The following is a 16,673-nucleotide window of genomic DNA, read 5'->3' as shown; positions in this document are numbered from 1 at the left end:
GCCTATGTAAACCTAGAAAGATCTCTGATGAAATTCTAGTAGCCATTTTTATATACAACATGTGCAAACGTCATTATCTACCAAAACACCAACTGAACTGTAGCATTCTGATAAGAATCACGTCACAAGTTAGTATCACTATATCGTCACTCTCTGCTTCAGAGAGTCTACGAAGAGACTTGCAAGCACTTTTATTTTTCTTGAATAATATCACTTTGAGACCGATTTTAAACAAGAACCACATACAATCGATGAATGGTATAGCTATCTAAATATCGCCAAATTTACAATGGAAGAGTATAGGAAAGCGCTTATGAAATTAATAGTCAGACATATAAAAGTTAAAAGTTCTTTATTAAGACATAATTGGTTAGATTTTGATTTGTTGCCTACTTTACTCTACTTAAAAGGTAAAATCACATTAATTATCAAGCATTGATTTGCCCTTTGTCTCGATGAAAAATATACTAAAGTATATAAAGCCAAAGAGTCCAACACCACTGGCGGCCCACATGGTTATCGCAAGACCCCAATAACTTATGCAGAGTGGAAAGATTTTCAATGTCAGAAAAACAGAGACGCTGAGGATGACAATAAATGTGGAAGTTGCCACCGAGCGTATCTAGATGAACGGATTATAAATTTGATTAATAAGTTAATCAGTTAAATAAATATGAAGACTTACCCGAGCTGGCATCGCCTCAACCAGCACCACAAAGAAAATCCCCACCAGACCAATATGACAAAGGAATATCTCCAGTGCTAGTAATACCAAGGGTAACCAATCAACTGCAGAGAGATCATAACGTTCCGCGAAGTAAATATAAAATCCAAAGGCAGCCAAGCAGATACTCGCTCCGAGAGAAGAAAGCATTAAAAGGACCTTACGGCCGTATCGATCGCATAACAAGATTGTCGTAATTGTGCCTATAATCTGAACAACTCCAATGACAATAGTGCACATGCCGACGTCCAATGTTGTATGGGAGATCTCGAAGATGTCCGTCATATAGGTGGTCAAGCAAAAGGTGCCAGTGAATTGATTGCATATGAGAAGGACCGTCGATGTGGCATAACCATTGAATGCTGATTTGGTGACTTAAGGAAAATAAAATAAATAATAAATGGAAGATAGATTTCTATGACTTGACTTTCACTTACCAAAATCCTTGTAGTTAAAAGATTCTACCTTGAGCGCCTGTTCCTTGCACATCTTCATTTTAATATCCTCGAACTCAATCATTGAATTATTGTCATTCTCCTTGATATTCTTATAGAATCTAAATGACTTTTCAGCTGCACCAAATTTACCCTTCGTTATCAGATAAAATGGCGTCTCGGGCAAAAAAAGGTTGCCAATCAAATAACATATGGGCAATGGGATGATGCAAAATGGAGCCGTGAAATAACCAACACTTGTGGATATTATGTAACCCACCATTACGCCTGTGTTGACAGAGAGCATGACCATGGAACCAAGTCGTCCTCGAATTCTATTGAAAATAAAGGTTAATCTAATATAATTTAAGGGGGAATACCACGCACTTGGCATCGGAGATTTCGCTTATGAAAATGGGAAGAACGATGTAACCACCGCCGCCAGTGATGCCAGCTAAGAGTCGACCCAAGTAAAGGTATTCCACACTTTGTGCAAAGTAGGACAACAACCAAAAGAACTGAGGGATTAAATCATTAAGTAAAGGCTTTAAAAGACACCCTTCATTGACTTACCACATAGGGTATTGCCAGGGCATATAAAACCGGCTTTCGTCCTATGCGATCCTGTAGAAAACCAGCCAACAAGTTACCAATGATGCTGCCAATGCCCAACAATGAACCAATCCAGGATATTTCCTCCACAAACACTGCAAAGTTAAGTGGAGAGTCTGGAGATTGAAGGTCCCTCATCACAGGCGACATCCAGCCAATGCCTATGCCATGGGCAAAGGTTGAAATATTCACTGGAAAGCAATGAAATCCCATTCAAGGATCAAATGATAACTCAATGTATTCAAAGTATATTCATACCTAGAAACGTTGCCAGAAACTGATAACGATTTCTGCGATTTAACAAGCAATTGGAATTCTCAAAAAATTTTAACTTCATGATGAAGCGATGTCGTATACCTCATGCCTCGACTGACGAAAAGCTTAAGAACTCGCGAGCTGAAATAAAGATTTGTCTAGACTGGAAAGGCGTTTATATCTTTTACCTAACAGTAGATAAAGCCATATAATAACACTAAATAACACGTAATTAAAGTTGGTTTAGTTAGAAGATTTAATTTATTATAATAAAACAAACACTGTAAGGTCTTAGTCTTCCACCATAGACTTGCCTTTAGTCTCCTGCAAAAACAACAAAAAATAAACAAAGGTGAGAAGACTGGAAGCAGCCGAAAACCACATTGTCACTGAGATTCCCCAATAATGCAACATTAATGGAAACAACTTCAGGGTGCAAAAGATCAGAAGACTGAGAAATACTACAGATATGGAGGTAGCTATTGAACGAATCTATAACAATAAGAGAGATCAGAAGAAAAGTTAATTGTGATGGATTGAGCTGATTAAATACATAATTAAGTAATAAATTTATTGAGTTAAGTTAAATATTATTATGTGAGAATTTCTTACCTTTACCGGAAAGAGCTCTACTAGCACAACAAAAAAGCATCCAATAAGTCCAATATTACCTACATAAATGATGATCATCATCAGCACCAAAGGCAACCAGTGCAGATGGCTAAGATCATAGATTTGAGCATAGTAAGTGAAGAAACCAAAGGCAATACAACTCAATCCAACGCCTAAAGTAGAGATTAACATCAGAATGCGGCGTCCCAGAGTATCTACGAATATGGTTGATGTATATACGCCCACAATCTGAACCACGCCTGTAATTATAGTGCAAGTATTGACATCGAAAAGGGCACCAGATGCCTTGAATATATCCGACATATAGTTGATAAAGCTAAATATGCCGCTGCACTGATAGCCCAAGGATAGCACAAGAGATGCGGCAAAGGCTTTTAACGCGGACCTGGTAACTATTTAGGACATAGGATAAAGATATTAATATTAAAAGTAAGTTTATGAAGTTTATCATATCGATTACTTACTTAAGTCCCTGTAAGTCAAAGCTATCTTATTCTGAACTTTTTGAGCATCCACCGCCAACCGCAGTTCCTCAAAGCTAGCTTTGGAAGCCTCCTCCATGTCGACTCTCTGATTTTGATAGTATTTGAAGGAGGCTTCAGCTGCAATAAGACGATTTTTCTTTAAAAGATACGGCGCAGTTTCAGGCAAAAAAAAGTTCGCTGCAAAGTACGCTATTGGCAGTATTATGGCTAGAAATGGAACGACGTGATAAGCCAGATAAGTGCTCATTACATAGCCAACGAGTATACCCAAATTGACAGATAGCATCATCATGGAAGTCAAAGAGCCACGTATGCTAAACAGAATCGATATAACCACAATTAAAAAGAATTCAACTTGTTAAACAATTTATTACCTGCTATCGGCGACTTCACTAATGTAGATTGGAAGAACCACATAGCAAGCACCTCCGGTAAATCCGCAGAGAAATCGTGCAGCATACAAAAATCCCACATTTGAGGCGCAATACGTGAGTATCCAAAGGCACTAAAAGTAAACCTTGATAAGAAAACTGCTATACTAATTAAATATTTTTAATACTTACTGCATAGGGTCCTGCTAGTAAATAAATGCAAAATTTCCTACCCATGCGTTCTAGAAGAAATGCTATCGTCAGATTGCCACATAAACTTCCCAAGCCGAGCATCGAGCCCAGCCACGAAATCTCATTGATTGTCACTTGAAAGTCCAAAGGAGAGTCGGGACTTTGTATTTTGGTTAGGGTTGGCGACAACCAGCCTATACCAACGCCATGTCCAAAGGTTATTATATTAACTATTTCAAGAATCAATCAAATCAGACGAGTACAAATAATATTCCGAAGCAACAACTTACCTATGATGGTTGCTAGAAGTTGATAGCGTGTTTTTGGATTAAGCAGGGAATTTTTCAAGAATTTCGACATCTTGAGAGATTTTTAGATACGTCTTGACTGTTAATGTACCAAGCAACGAATGACTCTGTTCGTTTTTGTAGAACTAGACGTCTAAGAATGCTTGCTTTATGGTCATCATAAAGTTTTCATTGTGAAGACTTGATTTGCGGTTTCTTACCGTAGTTTTTACATTTTACAATATTCCAGAGACAAACAGGAATGCTACGAATGGCATTGTTAAAATCAATATTTGCATAACTTACGACAAACATTTTTGGATAAGAACTTGATTGACGATATAAAGATAAAGATCCTGCAGTAAGTGCTATCTTATTAGATCTCTCTCATATGACGAGCCCACAATATCGAAAGAAAATAAATTTAAATTTAAAATAAACTTTATATCCTTAAATTTGTAAAAGAATATCAATATTAATCCAAATCCACATGTTATTCCAGTTACAAAACTGATAACAAGCTCGAAAATTTTAACAAAAATTTTCCATAATTTATAACATAAGCAAGCATTTAAAAATCTAGACAAGATGATAAGCAAAGTCATTTTATAATCCACAGAACAGTTTAGAAACTGAATTTTTTGAATTTCATCACAAAGATAATGTATTACATAGGAAGATTTGCATTTGTTTTATTTTATCTAAGAACAAGTTAGAGCGATGAAATATTATTGGGAAAGGTCAGGTCGAATATTTACCTTAACTAGGGCTTTTTGAAGGTGTCCGGTAAAAATATATCAAACGGGGGTAATAACATAGTCTAATGACAAAGCATTGTCAAGCCACAAAATTTATGATATCCAATTCTATGACGAATGAAACCATCTAAATTTAATAAATAAATTATTTCTAAATTTTAAAAATCGGTTTTCATTTACATTGAAAAAAGGGTTCCGCTTATTTGTACCTAATTACCGTTTTGCGGTTCAAAGGGCACACTATTTTCTTTATGCCGTCTGTCTTGAAATTTTCAATCCGATAATCTGACCCAAATTTCTTAAAAAATTTTCCTAACATTTTCTACGAATTTCCCACGGAATTTCCGGTATATAGTTGCATACTTTTAGGAAGAACAGTGCTGTAAAAATTTCAGAACAAATGAACTTATAGTCAATTTACACAAAAAGACTTAGCGAAAGTCGTTTAAACTAATGAAAAGGCCGATATATTGAAGTCTAATTGTCAAATTGAAAATTGCTCATTACTAAATTTATTATAAATTGTACATAAAGTTTGTATTTAAATGTATATAACGGATCCATCATGTATGTCCGACGACTAGTTGAATGCATAATTGAATTAATGAGAAATTGACGGTTTACAAAAAATATTTCAAATATTAACTGGCCTTTTTTGTGGTAAATCGATTTTTAACAATTTTTAGCCAGGACTGCCAACTTTTGTCAAAAAAATCGTCATTAATGACACCGTTAATGATACGGGCTCGCCTAAGAGCCTTTATATTTGAATATAACTGTCCAATTTTTGTATGGTAATGGCCTATTTAAGGGCTCTATACCGGTTTTTTTTATCGTTACGGCGTCATACCGGTCTCAGAGTAAAAAGACTATTATTCTACAGATAGAATTTACAATGGTTAAAATTTAAAAACCATTTTCTCCACTGAAAAGAAATTGTAAAATGTTTTTGAAGAATTAACATTAATTTATAGTATAAGCTTCGTGTGACAACCAACCGTTTTACAATAATGTTGCCTAATTTTAGGGTTGAGAAATATTTTTTTTGAAGATTATGACTTTTTGCAAAACAAATATGTTTTGCTTTAAACGCCATTTTGTCCAAACATGACTTTTAAAAAGTTTATAGTTGTTTTTTTGATTTACGGGATACTTAAAACACTCAAATTGTTGTTCAAAATTAGTACCAAAGTATTTACTCATTTTTGTACATAGTTTGAAGGGCAGGCCTACTAATTTACCTATTTCTTTTCTAAAATAAAAACAGGTCGAGCATATCCTACAAATGTTTAAGGTTAGAATCGACATGTGATGACTTTAAATAAATTTAACCATCAGATAAAAAATTCAAAGGTCATTCTGCAAAATATTACCGAAAGTGAAGACTGAAGAATGAAGTCTTTCCATGCCACAAAAAAAAAATGTTGGACTTCGGCACTGCGCAAATATGTAAGGAACCGGAAGCCTTGTTCCGAATGCCCAACATTTTTTCTAAAAATTTTATTTTCTCAAATAGGGCTCAAAATGTATATACATTAGGGTGTGTGCCATGCCTCCTTCTGTCCTTCTGTCTCAGGCCTGTTCCTGTTTTCACTTTCGGCTAGATTTCGCGGAAATGAATTTCCTTAACCTGTTCGGGCTCTCACTTTCGGCCAGATTTTACGAATTGAATTCACTTGACATTGATCTAGTGAGTTAAAATTAATTGATGATTTTGACATGGTTAGCATAAAATCAAAGTGAAAACAAAATATTTATTTATTTATTTTATTACATTGCCTTTATTTATTGAATCTTCTCCAAGAAAGACTTACAATAAGTTTATCAAATCTTTTATTTAAAGCTTACCTAACAGTCATGTTGACTTAATATGAACTACGGGGCCCAAGAGTTTATTGCTGGACTGGTAGGTCTTTGCGTTAAAGGCGGGTTCGATAACTTAATTTTTATACTTGGTAATATTTTTCTTGCATAAGTCGTGCATAAATAAATAAAAATATAAATATTGCAAACCCGAGTTAAAAGCCGAGCAAGAGCATTTGGGTGCAAGTATAGCTGAATGTTGTAGTTCGCCTTTTGTCGTGCTATCTCATCTTTAACGTATATAACGTTCAAATCTCTATGAATGTTCTCGATTCGAACATACCATGGTGCCCCAGTGATAGTCCTCAAGATTGTCGACTGTGCTCGATGGATGATATTGATATTCGTTTCCCCATAGCTGCGAGCCGTAGGTCCACACTGGTTTTATGGTGGAATTGTACAGTCGAACCTTATAGTCCAAGCTGAGAGTGGTGGCTTAAAAGCCAGTAAAGGTTATTGGCTTTCAGTTTAAACTGGATTTTCTTTGCTTCAAGGTGACGTCGCTAGATGAGTCGCCTATCAAGATGAACGCCAAGCTACGTTACTTCTTTGGCTTGTTTAAGTTGCGTATTAGACAGTGTTAACGGAGGACATGTTTGCATGTTAAGAGTAAACGTGTTGTGTTTACACTTTTTTTTATTTATTTTAATACGCCAGTCGGCTAGCCATTTCTCTACTACCGCCAAATGTTCAGCTAGACGTGCCGTTGCTTGAATAGGGCATCTGGAGCGACTAAGAATTGCGGTATCGTCGGCAAACATTAATGCTCTTAGCCGCTCGTTTGTGCTAATGTCCGTTGTATAGTGTTGGTCCCAATACACTTCCCTGAGGAGCTCCAGCTTCTATAATATGATCATTAAATGTAGATTAAATGTAAATCTGTTGCATCTCACTGCGAAGATGTAAATATTTCGGTAGATGTTTTAAACAACAATTTGAGTGCTTCCACTATAGCGTAATACAAAATGAAACAATTCTACAGTTTTTAAAAGGCTGGATTCAACGCTAAATCTAATTTAAAAAAAATTTAATTCAGCTCAATTTTGTCCAAATTATCCCCTTTAAAAGTGTAGAATTGTTTCATATTGTATTTCGCTTGGTAAAAGCACTCAACATGTCGTTCAAGATATGTACCGGAATATTTACTCCTTTCTGCACATGCAAGGGCAGCTCACCTAAGTTACCCATTTATATTCACAAATACTTTCGGAAATTAAAACCACAAAAAGAACCTCTACACGAGGTTAAAGTCTAGTGACGAAAGCAAGTTCAAGCCCCAAAATTTCTGATATCCAATTTTGTGACGAACAAAATTCAGTTTAATATAAAAATTAAAAAAAAAAATATAAATTAATAAAAAGAAAAAAACGAAAATTGGCGTTGTGAACTGTGCGCAAAAAGGGTGAGCTTCTTTGTACATAAAAACTACCTTTTACGCAGTGCCGAATGCCAATTTTCGCTTTTTTTTAAATTTATATTTTAATTTAAAATTTTTAGATTAAACTGAATTCTGTTCGTCACAAAATTGGATATCAGACATTTTGGGGCTAGAAATTGCTTTCGTTACTAGACTTTAACCTCGTGATATAGAGGTTTTGCTTCAGATGCAATTGAGATTATACAGAAATTTTTTTGCATACTAAGACTTGGATTTCGCCCGATCGCTACTATGACAGCTATATGATATAGTGGTCCGACATGAACCTACTTCGGTCAGGATGTATAAAACTAACTTAAATGAATATTCTATAAGTTTGGTTACGTTGTCTCATAAAACTAAAAAGTTTTTCATACTAACACTTGATTTTCGCCCGATCGGTCCTATGACTTCTATATGATATAGTGGTCCGATTTGAACCAACTTTAAACAGGATATATAAAACAAGTTTTATGTATATTCTATCAGTTTGGTTTCGATATCTCAAAAAACAAAAAAGTTGTTCATACTAAGACTTGATTTTCACTCGATCGGTCCTATGACAGCTATATGATATAGTGGTCCGATTTGAACCAACTTTGGACAGGATATATAAAACCAAGTCGTGTGCTTATTGTATCAGTTTGCTTTAGATATCTCATAGGAACAATCGGTCGAAAATCAAGTTTTAGTATGAAAACTTTTTTGTTTAATGGGATATCTAAAGCAAACTGATACAATAAATATATGACTTGGTTTTATATATCCTGTTCAAAGTTGGTGCAAATCGGACCACTATATCATTTAGCTGTCATAGGACCGATCGGGCGAAAATCAAGTCTTAGTATGAAAATCTTTTATGTTTTATGAGACATTGTAACTAATATGATAGAATATGCATTTTAGTTAACTAAATATTTTTTAATTTTTTCCATTGTTAGTTTTTGCCATAGTAAGTACGGGGTCACCGACAGTCGAGTATGCTCGACTGTTGCACCGGCCGACTAGTTTTTCAATGATATTGAGCTTTCAGCTGTTTAAAACAAATTGTATAAAGAATTTGTTTTAATTTAGCGGGATCTTGGACTTAATTTTAAACTCATAGTTTCTTGGTGAAATATTCTTCAAATTCATCGTTGTTTCCAATTTTGGGGTACGATAACCACGGTTTTTCTATCCCATGCTAATTGACCCACACTACCGCACAGAGGATAAAAAAAATTAGTCAACATAAAAGATTCGTTTTATACCAAACCTAAGCTAGATTTACAGATATACTGAATAAAAGTTGGCCAGGGTTATTATTTTTATTTAATAGCATCAAAATTTTTGTCAAACAAAACAAAGCATAAAATTTATCTTTGCAATGTATCTTACTTTTTACATATAATATAAGTCGCTGTAATATATTGTACTTACTATATACCTTGATTTAAAAAAATGGCTTTAGAAATTTTATTTTAATTACGATTTTTATTCATATTTAGATTACCGAAATTTGTAATTTTTTATTTTTAAATCTATAAGATATCTTGAATAGCTTCGATGGTCTTTCCTTTTGTTTCAGGAACAAAGATGGTTATAAACAGAGTCAAGAGAAACGAAAAGCCAGCATACAGGAAAATCGTACCATCGATACCCAAAGATTCACTTAGAAAAGGAAATAACTGTAAAATTTAATTAAAAATTAAAATGTTCAACATATGTATGATATTTGAATATTCAAGCCTTTTCTGATTTTCACTTTCGGCAAGATTTTGCGAAAGTGAATTTCCTCTAATTTTTCGAGTTTTTATTTTCGGCAAGTTTTTACAGATTGAAGTCACTCGACATTGAGCAAGTGAGTTCAAACTCGAAAGGGATAAATCAATGATATTTAATCTTTTCTTATATTGAAGAGAATGATTTTAAAATTGTAATCTTTGTAACCATCATTTATTCATTTGATCTGTAAGTTTTCCAGCACAGTTCTTCCGAACTGCACTGCTGCAGATAAATTTGAGAGAAATTTGGTCAAAATTTTCGGATTGAAATTCGTAAAATATAAGTGATCACCGGAATAGGCTTGATAATACAGAGATAAATATTATCTTACCTTAACAAGAACCGTGGCCAGAAGAAACATCGTTGTCATATGCACTCTGACTACAATACTACGAATTTTAGGAGGTGTAATCTCAGCAATTACAGGAAAGACGATGGACATCACACCACAGGTGCCGGAAATGAGTATCACGGAGAATGAAGCTATGGGGATCCAGGTAAACTTGTTTGTATCATATCCCTCGGTAGTCAGATAGTAATAGGATGCCATTGCACATTCGCCTAGACAGATTCCAGATGTGGAGATGAGCAATAGAGTCTTTCTTCCCGCACGTTCCACAAAAAGTGTAGAGGCATATGTGCCTAAGACCTGCATAATACTGACAATGACCGTAGATAACATTGGTGAAATATTAGAACCAGCTTCCTTAAAGATAAGTGTCACGTAGTTAAGCATGGCCAAGCATCCGGTCAACTGATTGGCCAAGACTAGACCCAGACCTATTAAGTAGGCCTTTCGCGCTTTTGGATGAGCTAGAGAAAGTGAAAATGTTTAAAAGTAGGTAAATTGCTGAGATTTTATGTATTGCACTTACTAAAATCCTGCCAACTAAGTTGAGCTGTTCCCGCTTTCTCTTTCACTTGAATTGGTTGCTCAGGTTTACACAGTTTCCTCAGCTCTTGTTGAAACTCCTCATTGGTATCACCATATGAAGAAATTCCTCGATAGTGTCTCAATGATCGCTCCGCTTTTTTCATGTTGTGCTGAGCAAGATATTGAGGTGATTCGGGACTGAAGAAAAAGAGTACAATGAACACTAAGGGAATGGCAACCATTATCCAAGCAACAGTGATGTAATGAAAGAAATATCCCAAAATATTTATGATCAACATGCCGACGGCCAAACCAAGAGCCAGAAAAGTGCCCAACGTACTCCGGAGTCTATCATGAGCCAATTCTGTGATGTAAATGGGAATGACCGTAAAGCAGCAACCTCCGGTAGATCCGGCAAGCAAACGTGCCACACTTAGTTGAAAGGGGCTATGGGCAAAGGGTATGATGAACCAATGTACCTGGTAAAGAACACCAAGTTATTTCTTATGTGATTCTTCGGAAAGACTTTGAGTAGTATTTTATTACCAACATTGGCAACGCCGAGAAAAGCAGACAACGTTTTCGTCCTATCTTATCTGCCAGCCATCCATAGAATATTGCACCCAAGAGGGAGCCTGGAAATATCGCAGCAGTTACCCATCCAAGTTGTACTTTGGTCAACCTGCACGTTGTAAAATGATTCGATTCATCTTGGAGATATACATAACTAGCAGACGTCCATCCATAAACACAGCCATATGATATGCTAAGTATATTCGCTACAAAATAGAAAGTAAAGAATTCTTGCATTTATCAATCTATAAAGAATCACTGCGGACGGCAGTTCGCGCTAGTGACGAAAGCAGCACGAAGGGTGCGAAAGGCGACTAGCAATATATACAGCTAATTTGGAAAATTTGCTATGACTGTCCGATCAGATCGAGTTGTATACCGATCAAAAGGTTTAGTCCTAACTTACAAAATGGCATACTAAAACTTTTTCTAATTCACCTGGGTCTTGAGATACGGGGGTGTAAGTGGGAAGTTAATAATTTAAATGATTGCAGCTAATGGGGCTGTTGGGGCCTTTTGGTAAAATTTTTTATTTTTATACCCGTAACTTAAAAAATAAGTAAAAGGGTATATTGTATTTGTTGGAATGTATGTAACAGGGAGAAGGAGGCATTTCCGACCCTATCAAGTATATATATTCTTGATCAGCATCAATAGTCGAGTCGATATAGCCATGTGGGTCTGTCCGTCTGTCCGTCCGTTCGTCCGTCCGTTTGAACAAAAGGATTTCAGACTATAAGAGATAGAGATACCAATCTTTCACTCACAGACTTCTATATACCCCACGCAGATAAAGTTTGTTTCAAATTGAAGCCACGCCCCCTCCGCCCCCGGAAATAGCGAAAACCGTTCGCTCGTCTGTTTGAACAAAGGGATCTCAGCGACTTTAAGAGCTAGCGTAACCAAATTTGACAATAATCAGATTGGTTACGATACTCAGCATAAAAGATTTTCATCTAAACTTGATTTGCCACGCCCTGACGCTATATGATATAGTGATCTGATTTGAGCCAACTTTGGACAGGATATATAAAACCGATTATATGCTTTTTGTATTAGTTTTATTATGATATCTCAAAAAACATATGGGCGCTATATGATATAGTGGTCCGATTAAAAAAAATACCAAATTTGGTGCCCCTAGCTTTTAAATTGTTCTTATAATTTGAATATGAAATTTTTTTACGAGTTGTGGGCGATAAAGGGGCATGCCCGAATTTTGAAATAAACAAACAAGTTTGGTGTCTCTAGCTCTTATAGTCTCTGAGATCTAGGTGTTCATACAGACGGACAGACAGACAGACAGACAGACAGACAGACATTCGGACAGACGGACATTGCTATGTCGACTTGGCTATTGATGCTGATCATGAATATATATACTTTATAGGGTCTGTCAAGCCTCCTTCTGCCTGTTACGCACATATTCGTTAAAACAAACCCAATAGACCCCGGTACTTTTTTTTAAGTACGGGTCTAAAAAGAGAAAATTGGCATTTGGCACTGCGCAAAAAGTAATTTTTATGTATAAAGAAGCTCACCCTTTCTGCTAACAGTGCACAATGCCAATTTTCGTTTTAATTTTTAATAATTTATATTTTTATTTATAATTCTTAGATTAAACTGAATTTTGTTCATCACAAAATTGGATATCAGAAATTTTGGGGCTAGAAATTGCTTTCGTCCCTAGATTTTTTACCTCGTTTAGAGTTTTTTTTGTGTTTTTAACTATCTAATCTTATATTGTTTTAGAATACTTTTAAACACTGATATATATTATCCATTAAATATCATTGTGTCAGATTATCACTGCGGACGGCAGTTCGCGCTAGTGACGAAAGCAGCACGAAGGGTGCGAAAGGCGACTAGCAATATATACAGCAAATTTTGAAAATTTGCTATGACTGTCCGATCAGAACAAGTTATATAACGATCGAAAGGTTTAGTCCTAACTTACAAAATGGCATACTAAAACTTTTTCTAACTTATCAGGGTCATGAGATACGGGGGTGTAAGTGGGAGAGGAAAATTTAAATGATTGCAGCTAATGGGGCTATTGTTAAGAGTCTCTAGCTCATAGAGTTTTATTATAAAGGCTTCTTCTACAAATCTCTTATACCCCAAACGCACGAAAAAGCTCTTGTCGATGATTCAGAAGACAAAAACCTCAACCTGCTTCCACCTGCCTACGCCCTTGCTTATTAAGTAAAAAAAACTTTATAGATTATAATTATAATATAAGACTTGGCAAATCTTATCGAAGCATAGCTATTATAAAAAGTGACGTACAAGCATAACAACTGGAATTATACATATGTATGTATATTAATTAAAAGAGAAATAATGTTAACTTTCATTACGCTATAATTGAACTTTTTTAAAAGTCACTAGCAGAGATACATATATAGTATAATCATCTACTAAATAACTAATTTAAATATTTCTAAAATTACTATTTTAATTTCACATACGAGTATTTATATTATCTTTTATTTTATCAAATACAAACCAGAAATGCCAGCCAGATACTGATGCTTCCCATTGATTGAGGAACCCATTTCTTATTTATCTTTATATCGAAAAACGTACTTTATGAATATTTGTTTCTGTTTAGTTCACATCCGACAATTAGGTATTGTGCTCTGGAATGCTTTGAGACAAACTAAACAAACCCCTTACTACCATTACTCAAGAGCTGTACGAAAAGTGAAACTGAAAGTGTGAGCTGATAAAATGTTATAAAGATAGTGTTTATGGAGAATAAAGAGAGTGTTAAGATTAGTATCTTAAATTAACGCAGGTCACTAAATTTTATTCATTTAACTGAAGATCATATTATCCTTTCCAGAAAAAAATTCCAACCAATTTCGTAAAATCAGTTTCAAAAAGATTACACTAGGCAAACAAATTTATCTTTTCCGAGTTACTAAGTTTTTACCCTTTTTTAATGGAATTTGGGGCCATATGACAAAAGCCAGCTTGTTTTTTAAAGTTTTTTAAATTTTGATTTTTTGCTGTTTTTAAAGTTTTTCCTACATTTGTCATTATTACTAGAGAATGCGTAAAGGTAAGGTCAGACAGGCAAAAAATATTTGTGTCAAAATGACTAAAGTTTTTGCCCAAATGCTGTCACAAACGTCTGAGCGCCTAAATTTTTCAACACTACATTTTGGGAAAAGGTGTTTGCACACATTTTGAAGCTAAAATTGTGCTTTGAATTTGCCCTTGTCTGAACACAGTGTGACCACCTAGTAACAATATAAAAATAGTTTGTGTACGTTTGCACTTACAAAAAGAATGATAGTACAAACTGTGCAAACGTTTTTAAATTTTGAAAATAAAAAACGGTGCTGAGGACTATGAATAGACTTGGATAAAATTTCTAACTAATAAAAATACTAGTTTGAACATAATTAATTACCAAAATAATTATTTTCATTAAATAATTTTAAATTAAATTAAAATAAATATTTTTTTAATCTTCTTATAAGACCCCTTACTTAAAAAAGTACAGGGGTCTATTGGGTTTCTTTTAACGAATATGTGCGTAACAGGCAGAAGGAGGCGTGGCAGACCCTATAAAGTATGTATATTCTTGATCAGCATCAACAGCCGAGTCGATATAGCAATGTTCGTCTGTCCGTCTGTATGAGCGCCTAGATATCAGAGACTATAAGAGCTAGACATACCAAACTTGGTATGTGGGTTCCTCTATATTGCAAGCAGATCATGTTTGTTTCAAAATTCGGCCACGCCCCCTTTACCGCCTAAAAATCGACATAGAAAATTTCATATCGAAATTATAAGAACAATTTTAAAGCTAGTGACACCAAATTTGGTATGTAGATTCCTCTATATTGCAGGCAGGTCAAGTTTGTTTCTTTTTAGAATCGGACCACTATGTCATATAGCGCCCATAGGAACAATCGGTCGAAAATCAAGTTTTAGTATGAAAAACTTTTTAGTTTTATAAGATATCGTAACCAAAATTATAGAATATACATAAAACTTGGCTTTATATTTCCTTTCCAAAGTTGGTCCAAATCGGAGCACGATATCATATAGCTGTCATATAACCGGTCGGGCGAAAATTAAGTCTAAGTATGAAAAACTTTTGTTTAATATGATGTCGTAACCAACCTGATACAATATGCATAAAACTTGGTTTTATATAGCCTGTCTAAAGTTGGTTTAAATCGGACCGCTATATCATATAGCTGTAATAGGACCGATCGGGCGAAAATCAAGTCTAAGTATGAAAATCTTTTAAGTTGTATGAGACGTCGCACAGTGGGGCAGATCCTCATTTTGCGTTGCAAAAATCATATCTTTTGAACCAATAAAGATATTTCAAAATTTAAAAAGCATTTGATAGAAAACTTTATAAGCTTTAAAATGAGTGTTTCACTCATAATAGGCCTACTGGTTGATTCAGGGCTTTCGGTCAAAGTTGAAAAATATTTTCAGTGCATATTTTACATGTAAAATTAAAAATAATTATTTATTTTTTTGTTCGAAATATAAATTTCAATCTTTTTTTTTCTTTAAAGCATCGTTTAATATAAAAAAAAGTTTAATTACGTTTTATTTAAAAAAAAAATTTTGTTTTGATAAATCTTTATGATGCCTCATACCGAAAACGTATGTAATTGTACTGCGCTCTTCCTCTTCTATCACCATTTTTTTGCGAGGTTGCATCAGTTTTCGTCCTATAACTCTCAGACGCAGCTGGACGCATGAAAGACCGGGGTTATTTCGTTAGAATTGATTAACGAAGACTCCTGTGGTAGTGGGATCGAGTCCTTCAGGTCAATTTTTTTCTATTCATCAAAGTAAAAATAGCTAATTTTAGTGCTTTTAAACATCGCTGGAATGAAAGGTCAACAAGTGAAGAAACAAAATTCTACGGCATTTAATTAAAAATGAATGTACTTTTCAGATGAAACCAAAACATAAAGATCGGTCATATAACTTGTCATCAAATCAGTTTAAGTTTGCATTTTAGGAAAAAATCACATTTGTGCTGAAATAAGGGTCAACTTTGAGAGGCTGTCACAATTTTACCTGAAAAAATCTTTTGATTTGTAATCTCTGGAGATTTCTCTATCAGATGCTTTATTACTTTTTTACAAACCTTTCGTCAAAAAATGATTTTGCCGCATATCGGCCGCAGTGTGCGTCATAACCAATCTGATGGAATATGCATTTAAGCTAACTAAATATTCTTTAGTTATTTCCATTATTAGTTTTTGCCATAGTAAGTACGGGGTCTCCGACAGTCGGGTAGCACCGGCCCACTAGTTTTTCTTAATTTTATGGTTTCCTCGCGTGAGCGTAGAAAAAGAAATATTTTAATTTCGGGTGTCTGGAACATTTTCATAATGTGTAAAAATTAAAATATTAAGTGGAATTAATTTTAAATATAGTTGTT

The 16,673-nt window shown here is 34.7% G+C and overlaps 3 protein-coding genes across 3 annotated transcripts; all 3 read right to left on the bottom strand.

Moving 5' to 3' along the window:
* Positions 1-335: 335 nt before the first annotated feature.
* LOC117781632 (facilitated trehalose transporter Tret1) lies at positions 336-2,171 on the bottom strand. Its single transcript, XM_034618417.1, has 6 exons — positions 2,029-2,171; positions 1,732-1,961; positions 1,546-1,676; positions 1,162-1,493; positions 686-1,098; positions 336-622 (listed from the first exon to the last, which is right to left on the bottom strand). The coding sequence occupies exons 1-6, from the start codon at positions 2,105-2,107 to the stop codon at positions 422-424; spliced, it is 1,386 nt and encodes a 461-aa protein (XP_034474308.1). The 5' UTR covers positions 2,108-2,171; the 3' UTR covers positions 336-421.
* A 96-nt stretch (positions 2,172-2,267) lies between these two features.
* LOC117781633 (facilitated trehalose transporter Tret1) lies at positions 2,268-4,111 on the bottom strand. Its single transcript, XM_034618419.1, has 6 exons — positions 3,997-4,111; positions 3,707-3,936; positions 3,518-3,648; positions 3,123-3,457; positions 2,638-3,050; positions 2,268-2,517 (listed from the first exon to the last, which is right to left on the bottom strand). Exons 1-6 carry the CDS (start codon positions 4,064-4,066, stop codon positions 2,317-2,319), a joined length of 1,380 nt encoding a protein of 459 aa, XP_034474310.1. The 5' UTR covers positions 4,067-4,111; the 3' UTR covers positions 2,268-2,316.
* Positions 4,112-9,484: 5,373 nt separating this feature from the next.
* On the bottom strand, positions 9,485-13,827 carry LOC117781218 (facilitated trehalose transporter Tret1-like). Its single transcript, XM_034617972.1, has 5 exons — positions 13,752-13,827; positions 11,216-11,448; positions 10,671-11,148; positions 10,127-10,608; positions 9,485-9,698 (listed from the first exon to the last, which is right to left on the bottom strand). Exons 1-5 carry the CDS (start codon positions 13,798-13,800, stop codon positions 9,552-9,554), a joined length of 1,389 nt encoding a protein of 462 aa, XP_034473863.1. The 5' UTR covers positions 13,801-13,827; the 3' UTR covers positions 9,485-9,551.
* Positions 13,828-16,673: the final 2,846 nt, after the last annotated feature.

This window comes from Drosophila innubila, assembly GCF_004354385.1.
Source record: "Drosophila innubila isolate TH190305 chromosome 2L unlocalized genomic scaffold, UK_Dinn_1.0 4_B_2L, whole genome shotgun sequence".
Lineage (NCBI taxonomy): Eukaryota > Metazoa > Arthropoda > Insecta > Diptera > Drosophilidae > Drosophila > Drosophila innubila.
This window is presented reverse-complemented; position numbering and strand designations above follow the sequence as displayed.

Coding starts and splice junctions, on each gene's coding strand:
- LOC117781632 (XM_034618417.1), bottom strand. CDS start 2,107: ATGAAGTTAAAATTTTTTGAGAATTCCAATTGCTTGTTAAATCGCAGA. Junction 1,962..2,028: donor GTTTCTGGCAACGTTTCTAG/GTATGAATATAC, acceptor ATTGCTTTCCAG/TGAATATTTCAACCTTTGCC. Junction 1,677..1,731: donor CCCTGGCAATACCCTATGTG/GTAAGTCAATGA, acceptor TTAATCCCTCAG/TTCTTTTGGTTGTTGTCCTA.
- LOC117781633 (XM_034618419.1), bottom strand. CDS start 4,066: ATGTCGAAATTCTTGAAAAATTCCCTGCTTAATCCAAAAACACGCTAT. Junction 3,649..3,706: donor TACTAGCAGGACCCTATGCA/GTAAGTATTAAA, acceptor GTTTACTTTTAG/TGCCTTTGGATACTCACGTA. Junction 2,518..2,637: donor TAGAGCTCTTTCCGGTAAAG/GTAAGAAATTCT, acceptor TTATTGTTATAG/ATTCGTTCAATAGCTACCTC.
- LOC117781218 (XM_034617972.1), bottom strand. CDS start 13,800: ATGGGTTCCTCAATCAATGGGAAGCATCAGTATCTGGCTGGCATTTCT. Junction 11,449..13,751: donor GTATCTGGCTGGCATTTCTG/GTTTGTATTTGA, acceptor TCTATTTTGTAG/CGAATATACTTAGCATATCA. Junction 9,699..10,126: donor TGGCCACGGTTCTTGTTAAG/GTAAGATAATAT, acceptor TAAATTTTACAG/TTATTTCCTTTTCTAAGTGA.